At 41.9% G+C, this 25,756-nt stretch overlaps 2 protein-coding genes across 4 annotated transcripts in view; both read right to left on the bottom strand.

Annotated features, from left to right (window-relative positions):
• Positions 1-3,022, bottom strand: part of mphosph8 (M-phase phosphoprotein 8) — a 32,924-nt gene extending 29,902 nt beyond the window's left edge. For all 3 annotated transcript variants that reach the window (XM_071538577.1, XM_071538576.1, XM_071538575.1), the window contains exon 1: positions 2,818-3,022. In XM_071538577.1, coding sequence (XP_071394678.1) covers positions 2,818-2,919 — 102 coding nt within the window. In that variant the 5' untranslated portion in view covers positions 2,920-3,022. The remainder of the gene's footprint in view (positions 1-2,817) is intronic.
• A 3,851-nt stretch (positions 3,023-6,873) lies between these two features.
• On the bottom strand, positions 6,874-25,724 carry ttf2 (transcription termination factor, RNA polymerase II). The gene is made up of 23 exons (XM_071538570.1): positions 25,627-25,724; positions 25,300-25,405; positions 23,648-23,734; positions 23,282-23,351; positions 21,661-22,566; positions 21,051-21,171; positions 20,040-20,225; positions 19,458-19,612; positions 18,908-18,989; positions 18,255-18,380; positions 17,896-18,046; positions 17,060-17,165; positions 16,345-16,529; positions 15,308-15,461; positions 14,723-14,814; positions 13,136-13,221; positions 12,727-12,869; positions 12,215-12,394; positions 10,827-10,885; positions 10,294-10,447; positions 9,568-9,650; positions 9,018-9,092; positions 6,874-8,923 (listed from the first exon to the last, which is right to left on the bottom strand). The coding sequence occupies exons 1-23, from the start codon at positions 25,652-25,654 to the stop codon at positions 8,779-8,781; spliced, it is 3,480 nt and encodes a 1,159-aa protein (XP_071394671.1). The 5' UTR covers positions 25,655-25,724; the 3' UTR covers positions 6,874-8,778.
• Positions 25,725-25,756: the final 32 nt, after the last annotated feature.

The raw sequence follows: 25,756 nt of genomic DNA on the forward strand, positions 1-25,756 counted from the left end.
TGACACACACAAACACACACATTCAGTCCCATGGATGCGTCTTCCTGGAGAGCTGCCAGCGGGCCCGGGCGACTTCCTTATACGATCCGGTTTCACCAGCCTCGGTGTGTCCTGGGGTACGCATGCCAGATTGGCAGCACAGACTCGCAGCGGTAAAACACAAGATGACCTGAAGCAGAGGCAACACTGGGCTCTGGAATTGTTTGCCAAGTGCAAAATGCCAGTAAAAAAAAAACTGTCTTTGGTGGATAAATGAATAAGAGTCGCTCACCACACTAGGCAGAAACTTTTTGAGATAATAATACCTCAAAGTGTTCTTGTAATCTGAATTCTTTTGCACTTCATGATGAATTCTAAACACTGAAAACAGGTAGGGCGACATATTTCTACAAAAAATGTATATTCATTATTTTAGCCTGGAAACGTTATTCTTGAAAGGCAATTTTTGAGAGGCAATTGATCTCTTCCCTCGCATTCCCAATAAACAAAAATAACTGACCGTTGGTGACTTTATCAGAGTTTTAAGTAAAGTCTAAATCAAGAGTGTGTTTTTTAATCACCAAATCTCAAACTGCAAATCACCCAGATCATCCACGTTGTAATTTGACTTCTGTTGCACTTCACGATGAATTCTACACATCAAAAACAGGTTGAGCAACAAATTTCTACCAAAAAAATTGTATATTAATTATTTTAGCCAGGACAGATTATTCTTGGAAGGTAACTGTTCTAAGTTTACAAGGCCTTGGAAGGCGACCCATAAAGTCAATTTCAGACAACATACATGAAACTCATGGCCACCTGAACTAAGAATGCATATTACCAAATGTGATATTCTGTCTAGTCTTTTCCCTTTCCCCTGTAGTCTACAAAAATAAAGTAATACCGCAACCTAAATATTGTGTGACAGTGTGCTCTAAAAACTAGGGGTCCTGCTCTAAAAACTAAGGGTCCTTCAGGAGCTCTCTCTTCTTAAGATCCCAAGGAGCACCTTAGGGTTCCTCATTAGAACAAAATATCGCTCAGGAGTTCCTTAAAGAACCCCCCCGCTTATATATGGTTTCAATCCTTATGTCTGATTATTTGTTTTTATGTGGTATGTCTTTTTATGTCTTTTTTATGAGCCACATCAAAGACAATTTTCTGTCATGTGATAGACAAAGTTTTCTGAATCATATGCTAGATGTTTGTGGAAATAGCATTATGGCTCACAATTGCTTTATAAATCAAGGGGTTCTTCTTAAGGATGTTCTTCTATGACTGCAATGTGAAGAACTCCTCACAGTGCTAAACAGGTTAGGTGAGGAAAATAATGTGTGTGTGTGTGTGACAGAGAGAGTGTGTTTGCATGCCACTTTATAGTATTCAAGACTGATTGGGGGGGGGAAGGAGAAAGCAGGACACCAGGAAATCAATACCCCAAATACATGGGAGCGATGAGTCCTGAAGTCTGTGAATTCAAGACCCCCACCTCTCTCTCACACACACACACACACACAATCACTCTATTCATTACAATGTGCGCTCACTTGAAGGACCAGTTAACATCTTAAGTGTGAATGTTACATAGCCTTGTGGCAGAGCAGGACTCTGTAAACAAGATATGATAAGCAGTGGTGTGAGACCACTGGGCACCAGAACAGTCTATAAAGACAAACGTAACTGTTTAACAAATACAAACCAGCTGTGTCATAATCCAGGCTCAACACAGCTGGCATCTTCACTCTAAACTGTTATTTCCATGTGTGAAAGGGCTTTATTCTTGGCCTGAGTATGTTTTCACAACATTCATACAGTGGCATGACCATGTTATGCAAACATAACGTTAGGTAGCTAATTAGTTTGTGTACAATACTGCTGTCATGGCATGCGTGCCATGTCAATGAAAAACAGATATAATAATATAGTGTGTATGTAGTACTCAAAAGTGAGTGTATCGTGACCTTAATATACTTTATGGTGGTTTTTTTTATTATCTGCATCCACTATACAAATAAACAGTATATTATATAGGATATAGCTTATAGTTCTACTGTGACATTAGCATAGTATCCCCTTTAAATGCGTTTTTTAGGGTTAGCGTAACGTTATTTCGTTTTCGTAAAAAATGTGACGTTACCTGAGCTTCACATATAAACAAACGAAGAAACTGAAAAAAGCGAACTACTTATGCTTATCGTTGCAACCAACTGTGTTATAAATAGCTTCAAAAATGAAATCATGTACAACCATATCCCACGCAAACCTATCTCGATCAAACGAGAGACGAGCACAGGTAAGCCGGTCAGTTTATGCATTTTGAAATAACGCGGCGACAATGCTAGCGCTAGCTGTCGATATAATAGGAATAACGTTCACTGACGTTTAACGCAGGGAAATCTCGCAATCAAACTGGCTTATGCACGGTGAGACTACTCCCGAGATTTTTTTATGAACGACGCCCTTGCCGATCGCAACCACAATGAAAATATTTGCAAGCTTGCAAACCATCCGTCCTTGGCCTCCGCAGGGGAGAAAGGAGCGGACATCATGGGAGAAGTTGTGCAGACACACGATGCTATCTATGTCCGGGCTGTGGGCATTCCCACGCCATGACTAAAACAAACGATGTATGCGTGAGAACAGTGACATGAATAACAATTCACGACGTCGAAATGCATCTACAATTACATTACTACGAGCCGTTTTGCTAAAGCTAAGTGCAGAGTCGCCGATGTAGGCGTCGTGAGAGTGGGGTGAAAGCTTTGCCAGCCATGTTTGCCAGCAGCTCGTTTAAAGCTAGCCAGGCAGCTACGTAGCAAAGTTAGCTAGCTTTACCTCTTCCACTCGCATGTCAATAATCCTCTCCACTTCGTACACATCTTCTTCCTCGTCTTGCTCGCTGTCTGGAGGCTCTACCCTCTCGGCTTCAGCCTCCATGTCTGCAGTTTGGTGCCAGCTGGCTGAAATATAGCTATTTTGCTTATGCACTCGCGAAGGCCGCGTTAGCTAGTAGCAGCAGTACGCTTGCGTAGCTGGCCGTGTTGCCTCCTGCCTTCTGCAGCTCTGCGAGCAGTTACCGCCCGCTCCTGCAGTGCTGCCTTCACGTGCTGCTCGACTGTCGTAATTACGACGTTCAGCGCATTCCAGTGCTTGTTGTTGAGGCTAACAAGTGGCGCAAAGCAACATTTTTGTTTTGTGATGCGTGACAGCTAAAAGTTAAAGAGTGAAAGAAACAATGTAGAATCATACTATACTGATTATTTGGAGAGAATAGCGAACAATAACATCCAATAACAAGAAACATTGATTTTATCATCATCAGTTCCTGATTCCCATGATATTCTGCAATTTTCCCCTAAACACACGATCCCTAAACGTCTCGGCAACTTTCCCAGTCGTATTTTTACTTCTTTGTGGCGATTTGTATGCGCTGAACTCGGAATCCCGGTGTTTCCAACAGTACCTGAAGGCAACACGAGCAGCTAAAGGACTGGCTCTACATAGCAAACATTAGCAAGCAATAAAACATGGTGGACTGGACAAGGCGGGTCGTCTCAGCCACGAGAGAGACCTGACTGGAATCGTGACTAGTTGAAAGGAATGATAGCTATCTATAAATTGATTGGTTTAAGTGTTTAATCCTTAAAACTGCTTGACATAGATGATCAAACCAAAACAGGACAGAATTGGTCTCGTCCCTCACATTCCCACTCAACAAAAAACTGACCATTGGTGACTTTTTGGTGGAGTTTTAAGTAAAATAAGGACTAAATCAAGAGTGTGTCGAGATCTCAAACTTTAGTCGCAGAGTTCTCCTTAGTTTAAGAGCAGGTCAGCTGAGATCATACTTATGTGTTGAGAAAGAATTTAGGTCAGTGTAGGAGTTTAGTAAAAAAGTAAAAATGAATAAATCATTTTTGACTAAAATGTCAAATGGAATCTTAAAATTCCAAGGTCATGATGTGACCCCAGGATGAGATAGGTCTACAGTAAAAGTAAAACGGGGAAAGATTGGTTGTCAGTTTCACAAAATCATAATGTGTTATTTACTCAAAGAAGTTATGTTTCTACTCTTTACCTATAAGCAATCAACTACAATTTATTAGATCCAAAGCAAATCATTTGTTGATTAAACACATTTCAATTATATGGAACCAATATATACAATTTTTTTAAGTAAATTCAAAGACCTTTTCTTTTTCAGTGAAACATAACAGATTCACTTCCATTTCTGAGTTACATCTAGGTGAGAGGGAAGAGGAGACCCTATTTTTTAGCATTTAAATAGCAAAACCACACAAACTATTGATAGTTTAGTTACACATAAACTGTTGACTGTAGTGGAACTTATAATTCTCTGCAGAATTGAAACTATACAGGCAGTACATTATTTTAGATATCATTTTTGATATATTTTATTGTGGGGGAAAAAAAGGTAAAGGGTTTGTGTGAATTTGACAGGGGAGATGTGAGGTGTAAGGGGGTGTGGAGGGGTTGGAAATGGATGTAGGGGTGTTGGGGGTTGGGTGTTTGTGTGTGTGAGCACAGGTGTCAATGTGCTCAGGTTGAAGAATTAGAGGAATTATTTGGAGCCCTTGTTGGAACTGGACTTCTTCCTCTTCTCTGTCTTCTTCTTCTTTTTTATCTTTGCGGGCCCGAGTCAGGGCGTCGATGACTCTTCTCAGCCAGCTGCGCTTCTTGGGCTTCTCTGGCTTCTCGAGCTGCTCCTCATAAACAAACTCACCCAGAATCTTCAATCTTCTCCATCAAGAAGCGTTTCCTCTCGGCCCACCCTCTCTCCTTCTCCTCCAGGGCCTGCAGGTTGGCATTTGTGGCCCTAAGGAGACCGGCCTTCTCCCCCTGCCACTGGAGGCGCTGTTTTTCCAGCTTCTGCTCGGCCTCCTTCAGAGCAGCCGTGATGCCGATTCCTTCATCGCTTGGCTCCCGCTGAGCCAGCTGGGAGGCCAGGCACTCCTGCAGGGCCTTCTTGTTCTTCTCCTTCTCCCTTTCCAGAGTTTCCTTCAGCTCATTTGATGGGAAGACAGCCTCCTTCTGCCTGATGTCCTGCTCCAGAACCTGGAGCTGCAGGCTGAGGATGACTGCCTGGCTTTTGTGTGCAGCCTGGGTGCCTCTTCTCTCTGTGGAGTGTGTCTTTCAGCTCCTCTATTTTATGTCGAAGAGCCTCCTTCTCCTTCTCAAAGGCCTGGATCTGGGCCTGTTCCTGGGTATTTTCCTGGGCCGGTTCTTTGGCCTGGGTCTTTTCCTGGGCCAGTTCTTTAGCCTGGGTCTTTTCCTGGGCCAGTTCGTTGGCCTGGGTCTTTTCCTGGGCCAGTTCTTTAGCCTGGGTCTTTTCCTGGGCCAGTTCGTTGGCCTGGGTCTTTTCCAGGAACAGGAACTGGATCTGGTTCTGTCCCCGGCCAGAAGAGTCCAGGTCCAGAAGCAGCCTGACATGCTCATCTCCCTCCATTATCATCTGTCGTTCCTGCTGCTCCAGTTCTTCTGGGCCTGGGTCTGTTCCTGGTTCTGGGCAGAAGAGTCCAGACCCAGAACTAGCTTGTGATGTTCCTCTGCCTCTATCATCAGCTGATGTTCCTGGCTGCTTCATTTCCTCTCCTGCCTCTGGTTCCCTTGGTCCTGGGCCTGTTCCTTGGTCTGGACCTGGGACAGGAACTGGATCTTGTCCTTGCCCCGTCCAGAAGAGTCCAGGTCTAGAAGCAGCCTGACATAACAATAATAATAATAAACATTAGTTATACAGAACAAAAAACAGAGTTTACAAAGTGCTTTACAGAAAAAATAATAACAGACAGAAAGACAAAACTACAATCAGTTAAAAGCCAAACCTTAAAGGAATAGTTCACCCAAAAATGAAAATTCAGTCTATCTACTTAACCCCATGCCAGTAGAAAATCAGGTAACAGTCCTGGAGATCCCCGGAAGAAGCACATTGCAAAAGAACTGAGGTTGCTGGAGACCTGTCTTCAGTGTTCAAAAAATAACGGAAAATAACCATAAAATGGCTCCATGCAGTTCTCACAGCATAATCCAAGTCTCTGGAAGCCAAAAGATCCCAAAGTGACTTGAAAAGACTGACAGTTACACCATTATTTAGCTGAAATCGCCACTCTAGCTGTTGCTTTCAAAATATGTCACGTTTGTGCGCACCCGGCCTCGATAGGTAAGACCAGCTCGAGTTACCAGAAACAAGACTGCCGATTTGGCCGTTTAGCCTTCAAAATAAAAGTGCAAGATTTAAAAGTAGGTAGAAATACTATTTTAAACCAGACTATTTTAATCGTCAAATGCAATAAGTGAGCACCCATATCAATGTTTGATGTCATAATAATAATGAAAAATTCCATAAAATGTGCCATTTTTTACTTTAACGCTGCATTACACTGTGCAGAATACATACAGGACAGAGACTAAAGTGGACTTGCTCTTATATTTACAAAGTTTATATTTGTACGACTTTATTGTTAAAATACTTTGTAATAAGACATAGTTTGGATAACATACAATTGGTTTACGGATTCTGAAAGCTCAAGACCCCATGTTTTCAAAACAGTATAACATTCATATCTTCTATAAATAGACCATCTTCCATCGCGATTTTTTGTAACTACGCCACAGGGGTGGACCCGGTACCGGGTCCGTCGGGCTTAACTAAGCACGATGGAAGACACCTAATCAGAAAACTGCCTTGTGGGAAAACTTGGCTTGGGAGGACGATAGATAACAACACACATAACAGGACTTGGTACAGTTCAGAAAGGGAATGTGCTGAATAAAACAAAAGCTTAGATACTTTAGATGGTCCATGTTTATTCAGTTAGTGATTATTTATTATTTATTATTTAAAATATTTAATATTTTTGAAAGAAAGTTGAATGTAGAGTAAGTGTCAGAATGTTCACACTCATCACTTCAGTGTGTGTTTCTCATTCCAGACTGTGGAGCATCTTGCTGCTGAGGCCGCTCACATTATCAACAGCTCACACCGAGAAAATTTAGTTCCACTGTCTAATTACATGTCAAATTAATGTCATCTACATGTATATGAATATCTGGCACATTTCAACATATTTTCAAGCATTTCTCTAAATATATTCTGAAATATACAGTATGTGAAATGTGTTTTTACAGCTTGGACTGGCTCTGATATCACTGAACGGTCTGTGATCCCAGCAAACAAACCTGAGAACTGCACCCTGACTTGGTTTCTTATCAATACTGATCTGACAGTATGAAAGATTTATTATTCCAGACTACAGTGTTGGTAATAACTGAAGCCCTGCATTTAAAATGCTGAGGAAATATTTTCTCCAGTTAGACTTTTCCATGTAATCTGAGAATTCATAAATAATTTCAATTAACTGTACAAAGGACTGTATATACCAAGTGCTAAGATGAACATCCATATTTCAGTCATCTGCATTTATTTAAGAATCTACACAGCAATGACATACATAACGCTAATAAAACTTATTTATACGTATGCTTATTTAAAAGCACACTTAAAGGCATTAGGCTCCATCAGGTGGAACAAATACAGTACTGTATATATAAATGAATGTAATGCAAACCAATCGGAATCTGAGTTGGATGACAAAATCATTCAAATCACGGCAATCAAGGCATATAGGCGTGTTGTCAAAGATGACAAGATGGTTTTAAACACAGTTCATGTGTTCAGAGGAAACCCACTGCTGTAAAACCTCAATCAGGCTCAGAAGACAAAACACCAGAGAGCTGTGTGTATCAACATCTGCAGTTGTAGTCAACAAATCCCACTGCATCCATTGTGCAAAATTATTTTCTAAATATTAAAAAGCAGAGAGTAGAGAGAAATCTGTATATTGTTGTAATAATAATAATAATAATAATAATAATGAACTTTATTTGTGACTTTTTGCACCTTTTATGCATGGTTTGCAGCTTCAGGTGCTGGACATAAAATGGAACATTAAAAGAAGTAAAAACAACACATAAACAACCATTTAAAACAAGGAAACAACAGACGAGATAAAAACAGTGAGGGTAAAATAATAATAGAAATAGAAAGCCGAATCTATCCTGGATGAGTGCTGCAGTGGCTGCTGTAGGCAATCATTTCTTAACTGCTACACAGTCAAAACTAAATTAGTATACTGTAACAGAAAGACCAAAAAAACAAAAAGCAAACCAAAAATGAATTTCTGCAGCAATCAATTTCAGGCTGGAGCAACAGTTCAGGCCAAGTGCTGCGAGCGTGGAGCTACAGGGAATCTGCAAATGTAAGACTTATTAAGACTTTTTTTTTTAAAAATGCGACCTGGAATCGAATTTAAGACAGATTTAAAAGCCAAAATAAAGAAACAAAGCAGGCAAAACCGGCCTGTTTCTGATGGAACAGAGCTAATGACACTTCTGAAAGTATAAAATGAGCAGCATAAGAAGGACAACAGGAGATGAAATGTTAAAGTGCATGAAGTCCAACTGTGTGTAGTAAAAGCAGACAGGATGCAGATTGTTCTACTAACCCTGTTCTGTATTAGACTGATAACTTCGTCTAATAACTGGATTTAAGACCTTTTCAAACTTTTTAAGGCCTCAGATTTAGATAAAAAGTCTGAAAAACCTTAACATAACTTAAGGATCTGCAGATACCCTGAGTGAAAAAAAGTGGGATTTCGACGACAGCTTGTTCTGCATGCAAGAAGCCGTGTTGTTTGGAGCGTGTACAGATGGAGGGCCAGGCGCTGTTAGCTGTGGGTTTGTTTCAGTGTGCAGATGGACGGGGTTTCGTCCTCGGTCTCAGACGCCGAAGATGATTCTGAGGTCGGCCAGGGAGAGTTTGGTGAAGGAGCTCCCGGTTCCCGACAGCACCTTCTGGGCCAGCTCCTTCTTCTTCTCCTGCAGCGTGGAGATCTTATCCTCCACCGTGCCCTCACACACAAACCTGGAGGCACACGCACACACACACACACACACACGTATCCGTTTATTAATATGCACATGCATGCCCACAGACGCACCAAATTGCTGACCGTTACCTGTGGATGGTGACGTCTTTGCGCTGTCCCACTCTATAGATGCGGTCACAGGCCTGGTCCTCCAAGGCCGGGTTCCTGTCAGAGGCACAAGCAGCTCAGGGGTCAAAGGTCAAAACTCCACTACTGTCCCACTCAACCTTAATGCATTTTGCTAGTTGATTGACATTATCTATTGTGTGTGAGAAGTGGATTTGTCATGTTGAACCTATTAAGAAATAGTTGAGAATGAGTATTCTGTTTTTGGCAAATAATTGTCAGTTTCCATTTTGAGTTGTTTGAATTTAAAGTGTGTGTTTGTGTGTGTATACCAGACCCGGGTAAAACAGTATTTGGAAATAATTCATAGTGTTTGTTTTAATCTCCATAGAGTAGCAGCTGGGTGGGGTTGAAGCGCACCATTATGATTCCGGTCGTGTTAGATAAGATTCCGGTCACGTAAAACGACACTAATTTGACTTTCAAATACGGTCCTAAACACTAAGGATTACATGCAAACATACTCTGATCTGGGTCTGGTGTGCACGTGTGTGTGTGTGTGTGTGTGTCTCACCAGTGCATGTCCATGAGGAAGAGGTGGTTTCCTCCGATGAGGTTAAGCCCCACCCCTCCAGCACATAGAGAAACCAGCATCACCTGGAGCACAAATTCACAAACTGCTATAAATACTCACAATATGTAATATCAGGCAACACTTTACACTGGACTAGATCTACTGTATTAACCTTTGGAAAAATATTATCAGCACTAGGGCTGCACAATACTGACAAATGATCATATTGTGATTTTTCGATATTTCAGCAAATAAACATTTTTAATAAAAAATATTGTTGCCTAACATTTGTTCTGTTGGAATACAATGATTTTTTTGTGTACATTTAATTTATAGACCAGAAGCTGGGCTCAGCAACAGAACACCATGTTTAGGAGTTCACTATGAGCAGCCACCACTTAAAGTATGTCCACACTTAAAGTAATTGCAGACTCTTGCAATTTTGAAATTGAAGTAGTTCATATTGTGCTTTGCAATTTTTTTAAGTGTACAATTACCCTTACCCAGTCCTTACCAAGTATAACTGTGTCCTTATAATACTTTTCCATAGTTAACACACAGGATAATTCACTGGAATAAGGCTGTAGTAAAGTGCAACCTAAGACGGGTTAGTTGATTTGGAAATATGCACACAGTGTGCCTGAAACAGAAATTCAACAAAATCAACAAAATCCACTGGACTTAATCTAAATGGAAGCCCTCACCCTGGCAGTTGGGCTCAGGTACCTGCGGTCCTTTGGGGTTGGTGTTGAACTCCTCCACCAGGTCGATGCGGCGCTTGGGGTTGACCGTCCCGTCGATGACGCCGTACCTCAGGCCCAGCCGCCGCAGGTGAACCGCCACGATGTGGAGCATGCTGGTCCACTGGGACACGATCACACTGGACAGCACAGGCGGGACAAACCGGGTTCGTTACATGTGAGAGGAAACGAAGCTTTAAAGTCACAATGAAGCCGCATTTTGAGAGAATCCTCAAAATCAGCATGAGGTCACCACTGAAGATTTTCTGTTTATCAGGAAGTAAAAGTAATGAGATTTTGATATAATCTTTTCCTGTTTTTCCTGGAAACTGTTTCAAAGTGTCAGTGTAGACAGGACATTTATTAAAGTGTTTATTTTTTCCTTCATTGAATTCGTTTTAATTCGTTCGATAAATCTATAACTATCTGGAGATTGATTTAGGATATCACTGGATAAAGAAGTCTGACTAAAATCTGAATGATGAGTCTGAGCTGAGAGTGAGACTTCAGGCTTTTTACCTTTTCTGATCGTCACTCCTCTCTCTGATCGCCTCGAGCTCAGAGACGATGGCAGAAATCTGGATGGAGAGATGGAGACAGAAGAGTTACTTTATTTTTAATTGGTGAAACTAGCGAGGGAGTGTCTTCAAATTCCAATGGATGCGAAAGTGAGATCTGAAAGTGAGAAATCTCAGCATCTGGCCAAGTAATCATGAAGTCATTGGTATTGATCCACAACCCTATCAACCCCCACAGATATGTTAAGGTCATTTTCAAACTTATTTTCTGCACTGTAACAACGCATTATGTAATGACACCACATTATGTAATACCTCGACAAAATGTAATACGTTTTCACTTCATTATGTAATAACACCCGCATTTTGTAATAATCTGCTGCATTTTGTAATACACAGCCTGAACGCAATATGTAATAAATTTCCCCATATTTTGTAATAAATTATTACATATTGCGGTGGTTATTACAAAATACGGGAGTAGCACAATTTGATGAAAATGTAATAATATGGTGCATTATGTAATAACCAAGCAAATGGATGTCTTCATTCATAAAAATCGTTATAACATTATAACAACAACGTTTATTTTATGCATTCTAGCATGAATCATACTGACTCAAAATTAATTTTAAAAAGATACCATTAGTTCAGTAGATTAATAGTATCTTTCATTGGTCAAAACTACATTAAGTGTCACTGTATTCCTTAGCTTAATAGAAAATGTACTTGAGGGTTCATAGAATTTAAGTAATTAAGTGAAAAACAACCACAGCATATAGCCTAACAATACACTCTGATTTGCAGTGGATTTCTAATATACAAACAGTTCAGTTTTAACTTGCAAAAAGTACTTATCAAGTAGCCACGATAGAAAGAACCATAGATGGTTATTACATAATGCACTGTATCATTACATTTTCATCATAAAAAAGTGCAACTCCCGCATTGTGTAATAACCAGCGCAATATGTAATAATTTATTAGAAAATACGGGGAAATTTATTACATATTGCGTTCAGACTGTGTAATACAAAATGCGGCAGATTATTACAAAATACGGGTGTTATTACATAATGAAGTGAAAATGTATTACATTTTGTCGAGTTATTACATAATGCGGTGTTATTACATAATGCGTTGTTACATGTGTATGCCCTATTAAAACTTTCATTAGAACTTTGATTCACGAATGAATGTCTTTATCATGCAAACTTCACATAGAGCTAGCTAATAAAATAAAACATTAGGTTCAGTTTACACATGCATAACCAACACGTAACTAACGAAGAATAACCTGCATCGCAACACACTACATCTGCAGCAGAATGATGCTGCGAATGAGCTTTTCTCTTGTTTAAAATGAATGAAACTCCACACGGTCGCCCACCTTGCTGCTCTCGCTGGTGTCGTCAAAGAGCCGCGAGGCGAAGCGGCTGCCGTTGAGGGCCACGGTGTCTTTGGGGTCGGGGCCGGACGGCGAGGGGCCGGAGGAGAGCGACAGAGCGCTCAGCTGCTCCTCCAGGGACAAGACGACCCCATCGCCCTGCAGCTCCGACTGGTCCAGAGTCTGGAGAGAGAGGGAGAGAGAGAGAGAGAGAGAGAGAGAGAGAGAGAGAGAGAGAGAGAGAGAGAGAGAGAGAGAGAGAGAGAGAGAGAGAGAGAGAGAGAGAGAGAGAGAGAGAGAGAGAGAGAGAGAGAGAGAGAGGACCTCAACACCACAAGCTCGGTTTCTATCATCAACTGTCAAGGGAACTTTATGCAAACACTTGAATTGTTGCAAAAAATTAAAAGTGAATCAGGTGTGTTCTCCTTCTTGAGTAGGGACAGATGGCAGCAGCAGTCAAAGCAGCTGTGTGTGTGTGTGTGTGTGTGTGTGTGTGTGTGTGTGTGTGTGTGTACCTTGCGGAGCAGAGACAGGTGGCAGCAGCACTGTCGGAGGCGCAGCAGCAGAGACAGGATGTGAACGGTGCTGGACGCCTGCTGGGGCTGCTGGGAACTCGACACAGCAGGGTCCGACTGGGACACACCGAACTCCTGGGCCACTGGGGAGGGAACACACACACACACACACACACACACTTGAAAACTGGGGACATACATTATGTAACAGCTGGTTTTGAACTCCGAATGCCACTCAAAGAAACACATAATACAAGGTGGTAGACAAGTTTTATCCAAAGCACCTTACAGTATCATGAGTGTATGCATTTTTAGCATGGGTGGTCCCAGCTGCATCTCCAACCTAGGCAGTGTTAGTGCCATGCGCTACATATTGAATTATTGATTAAATATCCAGTCGATATCTCACCTTTATCAAAGGGATTGGCAGTGGAGGAGTTTCCCTTGCTCATATCGTTTCCCTCATGTCTCTTCAGGTAGTTCTGCAGCGTAGATCTAGGAGAGAAGAGCAACTGATCATGTCAAAATCTAAAGTGTCTTCTTTTTTTTTTTTACCTTTATCTATCCAGCTCGTTCTCAGGATTGAATAAACATGTTGGAGACAGTGAGAGTGCATGCAAACCCAATGAAAGGAGGTGAACGGAGCGGGACAGAATGCAACTTGAAATTTTCCCTGTGCTTTTATTTTCAAGCTCACTGTAGTGGTGTGTGTTTTCAGTGAGCTCTGAGACACATCATTTATTTCAAACAAAAGTCAAGAAAGATGTGAGACTATTAGTGATGCGCGGATCGGCTCTGACGCCATCCGAATCCGCACGTACGCATAAATCATCCACCCGCCACCCACCCGAACAAATTATTTTCTACGATTTATAGACCTGCATGGACATTTCCCTCCACCTCTATATTGCCTTTTAAATTATGTTGAGCAGCACGAGCTTTCTATGTGATTTCTTTATTGTGTGTTCGCTGGATTGATGTATGAATGTTTTCTTTAACCATTTACTTTAAAGATTAGAGAGGCTGCTTTCAGTAATTAAACGTTTCCATGGTGAACTGTGCCTTTGCAATACAGTTTCATATTTATGCTGCGGTCCCGTTTCTCTCTTGTATAATAGAAATAATTGTTATTAGTGTCTACACAGCGTCTCTCTTAATGGGGAGACACACTTATCGTTTCTGCTGCTGTGGATCGCTGCAGGTATTCAATGAACTCAAAAAATATTTTTTTAATTTTTTTTTTTTTTATGCGCACCCGATCACACATTACCATTATTTGTCAGTGGGATATATGTAAGCGTGATGATATGGTAACATATTACACTGAAGTAGGCTGGTTTTAAATAAGTAAACATTATTTTCCTCATTTATGATGTATTATTTCACCCACCTGCAACCCATCCGCTATTAATCAGAATGTTAATTTTTATGACCTGACCCGACCACGCATCACTAGAGACTATCCCTGTTTCCTTTCTGTTGTGTCAAGTGGTGTCATCAAACATTTCACTGTTTCAATTTCAAGTCAAGTGACCAAACTCATAGAAAAGTCCTTCCTTTCTAAATGTACAATGTCTCATTGACAATAACACTTAAAGCATCGCACTGATATTCAAATGCAATATTAGCGCTGCGCAATTACGGCTGAAATGATAATTGTGATTATTTTGTGAGATACTGTGATCATCACTATTACACAATTATTATGCCCGATGGTTTAAAGAACAAATTATTTTACTACACTTTTGGCATCTTTTACCAACATGTTGACTACTGTCAGCTACAGTGAATGTTCTAAATGAAATGTTTCAATATTGCCAATATCAATGATTAATTGAGGAAAGCGGTAATCATTCATTAATCTCCATGACTGCTTAGTAGCAGCCTTGTGATAAAGAAGGGACAAAAATACAATGCTAGGAAGTAGAAAAGGGTTGGGGCAGGTTTTCTTATAAACCGTGAGTTACAGTAGAATAAATGGGATGGTGTGTGTTACCTGGACTGGGCGAACACCACGTCATAGACAGCCTGCTCGTCTGCTGACAGTTTGAGTCGGTGAACTCTGCAGGTCCGATCAGGAAGAGATACCTGAAACATCCGAGACTCCACCGTCACACAGGACCAAGACACACACATTTTTCTTTATTTCTACTATTTTCCACATCTTAGACTAACAATAAAGACATCAAAACTATGAAATAACACAAATGGAATTATGCAGCGACCAAAAAAGTGTTAAACAAATCCAAATTATCTTATATTTTAGATTCTTTAAAGTAGCCGCCCTTTGCCTTGATGGAAAGGCAAAGGCTTTGGAAAGAAATTCATACATAGGATCAACTTCACTGTTTATATTTGTCTAAGAAACACATTTCAAGCATTTTAAACCTTTAGATCAGAATGGCTTTAAGAGAATGAAAAACATTGAACATTCAATCAGGTGGGTCCAAATTTTTGACTGGTAGTGTATGTTTAAGTTAAGGTAATAGTTAAGGCTAGAGGTTGGGGAATGAATGTACTCAATGTAAGGTCCTCATAGGGATAGAAGAACAAGGATGTGTGTGTGTGTGTGTGTGTGTACCAGTGGGTTCCCTGTGGAGTCCCGCTGGTCTTTGGTCCGGCGCAGCAGCAGGTTCCTGGTCAGGATGTTGAGTCTCTCTCCTCCTCTCTTGGAGCCGTTGTCAACCTGAGATTTCCACAGCTTGTACTCATCAAACGGAGAACAACGCAGGAACCTGAGAGAGAGAGATAGAGATTATTATTATTATAAGCATTATTTCATTGACCATTCAAATGTAATGCAAAATGTAAAAAATATGAGAAAACGTCAGAGACAGACGTCAATTACAGAAAAGTGTACTAAAATATCTTTGAAATACATTCCTCAATCTTTTCTGCCACATACTGAAAGCTAGTTAAAAAAAAGAGTATTTTGCAGGGTTCCTACACATTTTCAATTAAAAAATTCCATACTTTTTCAGACCTTGATTTGTTTTGAAGATTTTGTCTGGTGTTCAATATGATTTACACAGATAGACATCTTGCCCCTGCTAACTAGGTCATATCACTGTAGAGATGAAGATTGTTCTTCACAGTGACAAATATCAGAATATGTGAGATGATTGGCAGGGTTCCTACACGGTTTCCATTTTAAAATTCCATATTTTCCCAGACCCTATGTTCTTTGGTCGGTATTTGATATAATGCATGCTGACAGCGGCTGGGTAATAAGAGCGTCCCTCTATCTGAACATTATTCTTCACATCAACAAAAACTGTGGACTAAAAGTGGGTCTACAACAACATAAAAGCTAGAATTATGTATGTATCGGACCCCCAATTCCCAAACTATTCAAGACTTGGAAATGATCAAATTCATTTTTAATTCTTTTCCAGACCTGCGTAGGAACCCTGATTTTGCAAATAGTAACTGCAAAAAATATTTCCATACTATTTGACCCAAGTCTGGGGAGTGTGTGTGTGTGTCTCAGCATTGCATATCAATAAGGAAGACATGGTTCCTTCTAACCAGACTGAGCCCCAAACCTTCAGCACCAAGACAAACCAGCAGAAACCAGAACGTTTAACACTCTTCTCTGTACGTTGTCGTTTTCCTTACTTGAGCAGGGAGTACATGTCCAGCAGGTTGTTCTGGATGGGCGTGCCGGTGACAGCCCAGCGGGCGCGCGCCCTCAGCCGGCACACGGCCATGGAGGTCTGCACCTTCGGGTTCTTGATGTTGTGGGCCTCGTCCAGGACGACGCGGGCCCAGGCCACCCGCAGGAGGGGGGCCGAGCCCGACGGCTGGGGGGACACAAGACGGGATCCAGGGTTTGTGTTTGTGAGGAAACTAACTTTTATTTCCCCCCCCGGCCACAGTGGGTAGTAAACTTTAAAATTCACCAGCCACTTTGACTGTTTTACCAACCAACTAGATATTTAGAGGCTTTTCCACCCTGATGAGAAGAAAACTCTGGGGGAAACACTGAAAACTTGTATTTTTTTGCCCTGAAAATGGTCAAATTTAACATCAGCAATCGCCAACCTCTAAAAAAAATATCAGTATTGGCCCTCAAAAACCCATATTAGTCGAAACCATAATTTAACATAAAATAAGACCAGCAGCTACTTTGGCTTCAACATGGCTCACTTTGATTCCTTGCATCATAAAGGAGATCAATGGTGTGCAGTGAGTGTTATTTCTCTTTCCGCTCGAAAAATACTGCACACCGCATCGATCATGAGATTAGTTTTAGATATTAAGTTTTGCAATGGAAGTGTAATTCTCTGATAGTGAAAGTACTGCAGCCTTCTGTTAGAGAAACACTATGTACCACATCCTCAGCATCCTTGCTGGGTTGCTCCGCCTCCTCCTTCTTGACGGGAATTTCCTTGGAGACCAGACTGTACGTCGTCACCACCACATCATGCTCTGCCAGCCTGGGGGACAGACAGACACGGACACATTACTCAAGAGTGCAAGGAAATGGGTTAAGAGATGGAGAGACCAACTGTGAGTTAAGGTGCATTCTTCAAGCATGTTCTGATCGGTTTATTCAAATTCTGCAGTGTTTCCTCCTTCAGTTCAGTTGGCTTGTCTAGGTGAGGACAATGACCTTTGAACTCTGTTGGCACCAAATAATGGCACCGAGAGTCATGGGGAAACTGGAAATAGTGGTGACCAAAACCATGACAAAGACAGCTAAGGCTGCAGTCAAGGCGGCTGTATATTTGTTCCTGAAACTAATTTTGGCAGGTTCTTATGAGAACCTGCGCTTTATGAAGAAAAAAAAAAAATACTGTCTGTGTTTGGTCTAAAATAGCACAACATGTTGCCTTTTGAGAAAGTTTTTCCTTTCCTCCTCTGGTTCATTGCCTTTGTTTTTTAGCTCTACAGTAAAACTGCTTCTAAATCCTCAATTCCCCTTTTAGATGTGAGAGGGTGTCAGACTTTAGTCTTTTAAAAGTATTTTCAAAGTCTTCTAGTGTATGGTAGGCATTAGTAAGAGACAAAGAGTGCAGGAAAGACAGAACAGCAAGAGATAGAAGTTCAGACTGTAGTGGTAGAGGTGTGTGTGTGTGTGTGTGTGTGTGTGTGTGTGTGTGTGTGTGTGTGTGTGTGTGTGTGTGTGTGTGTGTGTGTGTGTGTGTGTGTGCACGGTGCCCTCACACTCTGGCGCTCCTCTGCCGGTTGGGCCCATGGTACAGGTACACGCTCAGCTTGTCGCTCTTGACATGTCTTTCGATCTCCTTCTTCCAGTGGTGAACCAGGGAGGCGGGGCAGATGATCAGCGTGCCTTTAGAGACCAGCAGGCTGGAGTCTGCAGGAGGGAAACATCAACACTGTCAGGCTCTTTTATTTATTCAATTATCACAAACACAACAGCAATGAATCTGTCACATTCACAGAAGTCAGTAAATTCACAAGAGACATTATAAAATATGGATTGCATGGACAGTAATGAGCCTGTCTTGTTATATTCTGTCTGAAAATATAAACAGTGAAACCGTGACCGCGGCTCTACCCACCGCTCTTGGAGATCCAGCCCTCCAGCTTCTTCTCTTCCTCCTTCTCATCCTCCTCTTTTGCCTTCTTCTTCTTGGCCAGTATGAGAGCAATCATGGTCAGGGTTTTCCCCAGACCCATGTCGTCCGCTGAGTCCAGGCAGGAGAAGAAGAGGAAGAAGAAGAAGAACAAACAACCATGTGATGCTTCATTAATCCCCTGTAGAGGAATTCTCTTTTTGCTGTTTCACTTTTTATTAAGAAGTGCAACATTTATCAAGGTTGTGATCAGGAACACAAGAATGCAGGAAAAGTTATTTCACGCTAGAAATGAGGGATTCATTTTCAAGACGTGCGTTGCAGTTAATTATTCAATAACTCTAAAATATAGCGGATCCAGCCAATAGAAGTGTCTGTTTTTTGTCAATGAAAGATTTAAGTAATCTATTATCTTTTAAAAAGCATAATAATTTATTTTACCACTATTTCAACATTAATCATTTGCTTTGACAGTAGAAAGGCTGATGGATTTTGAAGGCCAACTAGCGGTTAACTGAAGTAGATAAATATGATTTTAACGACTATTTCCTGGCTTTCCTACAGACTAATAAAAGATTTGTTGTTGAATGGGGCGTTTCACAGCTGCTCCATAAGCAGAAAATAGATGGTGAACTTACCCAGAATTCCTCCACAGGGCTTCTGGGTTTCTCTCCACAGCAGCCAGGCCAATGCTCTCCTCTGATGGGGCAGGAGCGACACCTGACCGACCAATCACAGGAAGACAGTGTGAACAGAGTGACCTGACCGACCAATCACAGGAAGACAGTGTGAACAGAGCGACCTGACCGACCAATCACAGGAAGACAGTGTTATCAGAGCGACCTGACCGACCAATCACAGGAAGACAGTGTGAACAGAGTGACCTGACCGACCAATCACAGGAAGACAGTGTGAACAGAGCGACCTGACCGACCAATCACAGGAAGACAGTGTTATCAGAGCGACCTGACTGACCAATCACAGGAAGACAGTGTTATCAGAGTGACCTGACAGACCAATCACAGGAAGACAGCGTTACACTTTACACAAGTTCTAAAAATCTTATGACAAGAAAAACTAAACTTTAAATCACAATTGCACTATTCTGTCAAATAATCGCAATTATTTTCTGCCAGTGTCTTCCTGCTGTACTAACTAACTAACTGAGCGAGTGATGGAGGATGAGACCTTGATGCCTCGGGGGTCGCGGGCCTCGGCTTCGGGGGCGGGGCAGGACTCCAGTGACGTGTGCAGGTGGTCGATGGCCTCGCAGGTCGCGTTCTTCACCGCCAGCAGACGGTTCTCAGTCATCCTGCCGCCGTAGAACGCCTGAGCCTGCGGGTCTGAAAACACGAGGGTGTCAGTTTAACTGAACAAGCAATAAATCAAAACCATTAGGGATGGGACGATCAGCTTATCTCACCATACGATTGGTTAGCCGATATGTGATTTATGATTCAATAAATAAAAGTTCAATGACAACCAAGTCTGACTGTGCAGAATTCTAGCGATGGCACTGGCTGCTAGAATGTAAATTTAAAAAATGTCATTAGAAAGTGACAATAATATAATTTGGATGGAGAGCTTGTGAAACTGTGATGGTCAAGCGTCTCATTTGTGATTACTACAGCAGAATAACATGGAGCTGATATCACCATTCATTTTTCTGACCCACGATACGTATTGACAATTTTTGTGTTGCGATATATCCAATTTCCCAATTGTCATCATAAAATTCAGAATGTAAAAAAGGTGTCTCTCTCAGCTTACCTCCATACGTCTGGGTGAATCCCTGGCTGAGCTGGAGGCCCAGGGAGCCTGAGGCCTGGTGGGGGGCGGAGCCTGGGGCCGGGGGGGCGGGGAGCAGGACGGTCCCGCCCTGGCGACTGAACGGGTTGATCTGGCTGCGAACAGGAGCCGGATCGACAGCACCGCCGCTACGTTCGCCCTGGGACTCTGAAAATGATTCGGACATCAACATTCCTGTGAGAAGGCCGACACTGACGGTGATAAACAGTCAAATTAATTAGTCAAATAAAAGGGAGAGTCATCCATACAAAGAGATACTTTAACATATGCGACAGTTCCATTACACGCAAGAATGATTGGGAAAATTCAAACGTTATTTTCTTTTTCAGAAGTAAGAGGGAGCGAGGAATGATCCGGCAAACGGTTGATTGAGAGACATAAGATTTGTGCTACAATATGTCCATTCAATTCTGCTCTACAACATTTAAAAAAGAACAGACTGTGATTCCTGTTGCAGAGCCAATGGAGAATGGAAACCCCTATCCTACTTTACAACATTTAAAGAATTGCTGCAACGGCTGCTTGAGGGTAAAGACGCAATAGATTATGAGTACTGACACTTTTATTAGCAGTATAGCTGGTCTGGTACTTCGCAAGTGGTAAAGCTAATAAGTCAAAACAGTAGGGAAACTACAAAGAGGAACTGTAACTTTATGTGACACAAGTAATAATAGAAGTAGCCATTGTGGAAGTTTCAGCCTTACATGTGACAGCGAACTACAACTAAATATTAATGTTTTGAGCCGATTGAGAGACACAAGATTTGTGCTACAATACAGCCATTCAATTCTGCTGTACAACATTTAAAGAAGAACAGGTTGTGATGCTGCAGTGTTCAGTGACTCCTATAGTGGCCACTGATTGAGAGAGATTCAGAAAGTCCATTAATTTCTACAACAGCAGCAGTGGAGTGGAGGTCTTCTGCTCTTTAACATGATAACATTAGTCCTACAGGCACAGGAAGGCAGTTACCAGGCTGAGAGGCAGCGGTGAGGCTCATAGACTCCAGTGCATCCTCCAGCTCTTTGACCTGAGTCCTCAACCTCTGGCCTTTATCAGGCAGAGCCGACACGTTCACCACCGACAGAGTGGCCTGAATGGGGGGGGGACACATGGACAGATAGGAGTGGATAAACAGACATATACAGAGAGAAATTAAAGGATAACTCCTGTTTCATACATGTGATAGTTTAATAATCAAGTAAGACAGCAAAGCATGGTTTGGCTAATGGGTGACTGCCACAAAAACTTTTATTATTAAACTTGTATAATCTTTTAAAGCTGCTCCAGGCAAGATTTTTATGTAAAACTACATCACATCGTACTTGTAGTGACCACTATGAGACTGAAGTGAATGTTTTTTTCCCCAGTCAGCAGCTGTATTTGCAGAAAATCATGAACGCAGCATTTATTGACATCACACCATTACATGATTTCTGGGTAATGAAGTCCTTAAACTTTAAAAAAAAACAGTTACTGTCCGCTGCCACTTGAGGCCGCCAAAGTGCGAAGTTGCCTACTGCAGCTTTAAAAGATCAATGAGGAAACTAAAAAGGTAGACAACACACTAAACCTCCCTCACCTTTTTCTGTTTGAGCTGGGCGGTGAGCAGGCTGTGCAGACCTCTGGGGTCTTCCTGTTGACCTTTGACCTGGGAGGCCGACTGGAACCCTGGGAAGGAGGTCAGGGTCTTCTGGACGGTGGCCACAGGAGGAGTTTTCTGAGTAGCAGGCTTCACCGACACCAACTGGACATCATCATCATCATCACTAAACTCCCCAAACTTGGTGATCACTGCAGATCCTTCAGACTTGTCCTGGTTAGTCGGTGGTTTATCGTTTGGGGTTTCAGATCTTGGTTTGTCTTTGTGAACTTTGGCTTCAGTCGAGTCTGGGTGTGTTGGTTTGTTAGATGGGGGGGTTTTGGTGTTAGCGGTGTCTCTGGGAGAAGAGTTAGAGACACTCTTCTTCATCTCAGAGTTGGCCTCTTTACCCGTACGGTTTTTGGCAGCTTTGACAGCACCAGGTGGTTCCTGGGTCGAATCCCTGGCAGGATCCTTTGAGGTTTTATGTGTTTTATCAGCATGAGGGGACTTGACGCCGGCAGTAGAACATGTTTTCTCTGCTTCTCTTCCCTCTTTGCAGTTCTCTTGAGTCTTGTTTTGCATCTCGTCCCCAATCTTTTTCTCACCGTTAGCTTTGGGACCGTTTCTCTCCTCGTCTGAAACTCTCTTCTTTACCTTCATCCCCGGTGGAAGCTGCTTACCTCGATACGTGTCCGACGGGCTCAGCTTCCCCCCCTCCTCCTCCTCCTCTTCTCCTGCGCTTTTACTCTCCCCATCTTCCTCCTCTCCTCCACCCTGCTGCACCCTCCTCCACTCGGACTCCTTGTCCGTCTTGCTGGGGGCCTTGAAGGGATTTCGGACGGGCGGCAGGCAGGAGGGCTGCAGCTGTCTGTCGGACAGAGGGTTCCTCTTCTCCTTGTCTGGCTGCAGGGATGGAAGACAACGGCAATTTTGAAAATAGTATTTAGTGTGTTTTAAGTTGTCCTGGTCACATCCCAGAAATCTGTATTCTACCCTGAGGGAAAACAGGATTCCATAGATTAGTTAGAGAGACAAAGGGATCAACACGTAGAAAAACCAAATCACATCCCTGCGACGTGGAAATTCAAGTCATTTAACTTTGACTTGAGGCACTAATTTGAGAACTCATGGTTGATCCTCACAAATAAGGACCTGGGACTCGACTTGCCCCTTTTGAAAATGACTTGGTATTCAAACGAACGCGACTTTGACCCACTGTGTTCCTGATGTAAATTTCCATGACTTTTCCATGACTTTCCCTAACTACACAGAAATATGCAAGGAATGTGTGATACAACAAACTATATTCCCGGAAAGTGACCCATTTGTAAAATTCCCTGATATTCCCCGACTTCCTCAGGGAATTTATCAAATTCCCCGTCTTTCATTGTCTATACCTCTCTCTAAATTCCATGATATTCCAGAACCAGTGGGAATCCTGTTGGACACTTCTGGTATCAAACATGTGCCAAAGAATAACTTGAAATATCTACACAGAAGTTATATTGACTTATAAAGCTAATGAGTCCTAGGCACTTCTAATGACAACAATATTTACTGTATATTAATATTTATAATGAAAGTGAAATCTGTAATTGTGTAATGTCGGGTGTCTTACTGCGGTCCAGGGAACGTTTCCACACCACTTCTGTCCTGCTTTCTTTCCCACAACACAGCGGTAGAACAACCTGAAAAAGTAGAGGAGAGACGTTTAGAGAGACCGTCCCGGAAACTGATGTTCACACCTTCAGGTGGTAATTCTACACATACAGTTCCACCTTTTAAATGTAAACAGTTGGTTACTATTAAGATGCCTGTTAGGAGCCATATTAAGACCCCTGCTTTCAAAAGACCTATGTGCCTTTAAGCTTTTGTGTACTTTTTTTTTCATTATATTGGAAAATGAATTTCACATAGCAATTGTTCCCAAAGATGGATATACATCTTTTTAAAATGACACACACACACACACACACACACACACCTGTGGCTCTGCTGCTGCTGATTGTAGGTGAGAGCCTGGAGTTCCACCATCGAATCTTCATGATTGAGGCAGTGGGATGGTGGGATGCTGAAGAAGAAGAAAAGAATGAAGAAGAAGAAGAAGAAGAAGAAGGTCAAAAACAGGAGCATTAATCACAGCAGAAAACCAACTCTCTCCTCCACTGGCCATTGTGTCTGATGGATTCCAAAACTCATCAGTCACTTTAACTATTTTACCACCCAATATGAATTTTAGGATAAAAGACAATGACTGGTTCCCTGCCAGTGTGGCTGGTAGAGTAGACAGACTGACCAGCCACAGCCAAAAATGCTCCATTTATCGAAGGTTCAGTCAGGAAGACTATCTTTTGCATGCTTAGGCTGTAGTTTCACTTCTCATACCATCCTGCCATTCTCATCTCTCATGCATGCTCACTCATTATTTCCTTGCTGTCTTTTCCTGGGGTGACAATTGAGATATCAGCTGGTCACATCTATCCAATAGCACAGCAACATCATTTTGCTTTTTAAATATGTTTCTCCCTCCGCTTTAGTCCGTTCATGCTGTTGTTATGTGCACCCCTCCACCTCCCCGTCTCCGCCCAGTCTTCGCAGATTCATCAGCTTCATCAGTTTCATCAGCTTCTTCACTGATCAGCCTCACCAGCCTACCAGTCTCAGCAGAGTCATCAGCCACCAGTGTCTGGACTCCACAGGGGGATTTATCTTGCTGCTGCTCAGGGCCGGTGCCCCTCCATTACAAAATCTCCCTGTAGAGTCTAAGCGCCAAAGACTTTCTTGTCAAGTCTTTTTTTTCCACTATATCATCTGTTATAATAAACAATTATCTTTACTTCATTCACTTGTCTCTCCTGATTGAACTATCATTTGGCTGGCAGCTGGCAATAATTGCCCACTCTGATATCAGCATTTTGACTAGAGCAGTGGTTCCCAAACTGGGGCTCAGGGATATATAGAGGTCCTTGAGGGTGTTTCAGGCGGTCCCAAGCAAAATGAGGGTTTGTTTGATTTCACTGTTATTTCATTCACTAGAGGGTAGTACTAGGAGAGAATATACTACTGACTATTTTGATCAGAGGTTTCACTCTGCCACCTACAGCAGAGACAGACAACAAAACCCTCCTAGAAATGGGGGTCTAATGCCTCTCTACTTGGGGATTCTTGACAGGAAAAAGTTTGGAAACCCCTGGAAAAAAACATGGCAACCACTTCTCATTCAGTATATACACAGGTCATTTGGTAAAATGCATTCTATCGACACAGAAATAAGCTTTATATGAGGCCTACAAAAAGGCAATAGCCACAGGATATAATGGCTTACGGTACAAGCCTGAACATGCATGTCATTCACAGACATTTTAACATTTTTGGGGGGTTTTCTGTTTGAAATTTGGAAAAAATAAATAAAACTTGAACATATATAGGAAACCCCTGGACCAGACTAGAGTATTGCTAAAGCTCAACAGAAACCCTCTTCAGACATTAAATGATGTTTTCCCCAGATTTTCTACTATAATCTGAATGTATACATGTAACTGCAGAGTCCATCTTATCCAGTGTCTCCCCCTCTCATCCATTTCACAGTATATGACACAGGGGATCAGTGGGGAAATAGGTTTTCTGTAATGTTACCTCGCCACTTCGTTGAAATCACAGCCATGCTTGTCAATGCAGACGTAGAAGCTTTTGCCTTTACTTGGTCCTTCTTTCACTCCCGTTTTCAACATGCACACGCTGCCTGGTTATGGAAAAGAAAAGAAAAACACATTCAGCAAATAATAAACACTCTTTACTTAATATTAGCTGCCTAAATATGCAGAGAAAGGGTTTGGTTCACATGAGCCATGAAGAAGAAACTGCCCTGTCATGTAGCCTAGCAGTGTTTCAAAACAATAAAACTTGATTCAGAAAACTAAACACGAGATGTAACCTTCCATTTTAAGCGAAAAAGCTGCTTACCGTGGTTGTTACATAAAACCTTTTCCATTATCAATATGTATTATCAAGGCACATTCAGTCCGGTTGAGACGGTTCAGTTACTATTTGGCAAAAACGTGAAATTCGGAATTTTGTATCGACCAATGACAAG

Source organism: Centroberyx affinis, unplaced genomic scaffold, assembly GCF_046629955.1.
Source record: "Centroberyx affinis isolate AG114_WGS23_722 - 3 ecotype Tasmania unplaced genomic scaffold, CSIRO-AGI_Caff_v1 ptg003299l_1, whole genome shotgun sequence".
Classification (NCBI taxonomy): domain Eukaryota; kingdom Metazoa; phylum Chordata; class Actinopteri; order Beryciformes; family Berycidae; genus Centroberyx; species Centroberyx affinis.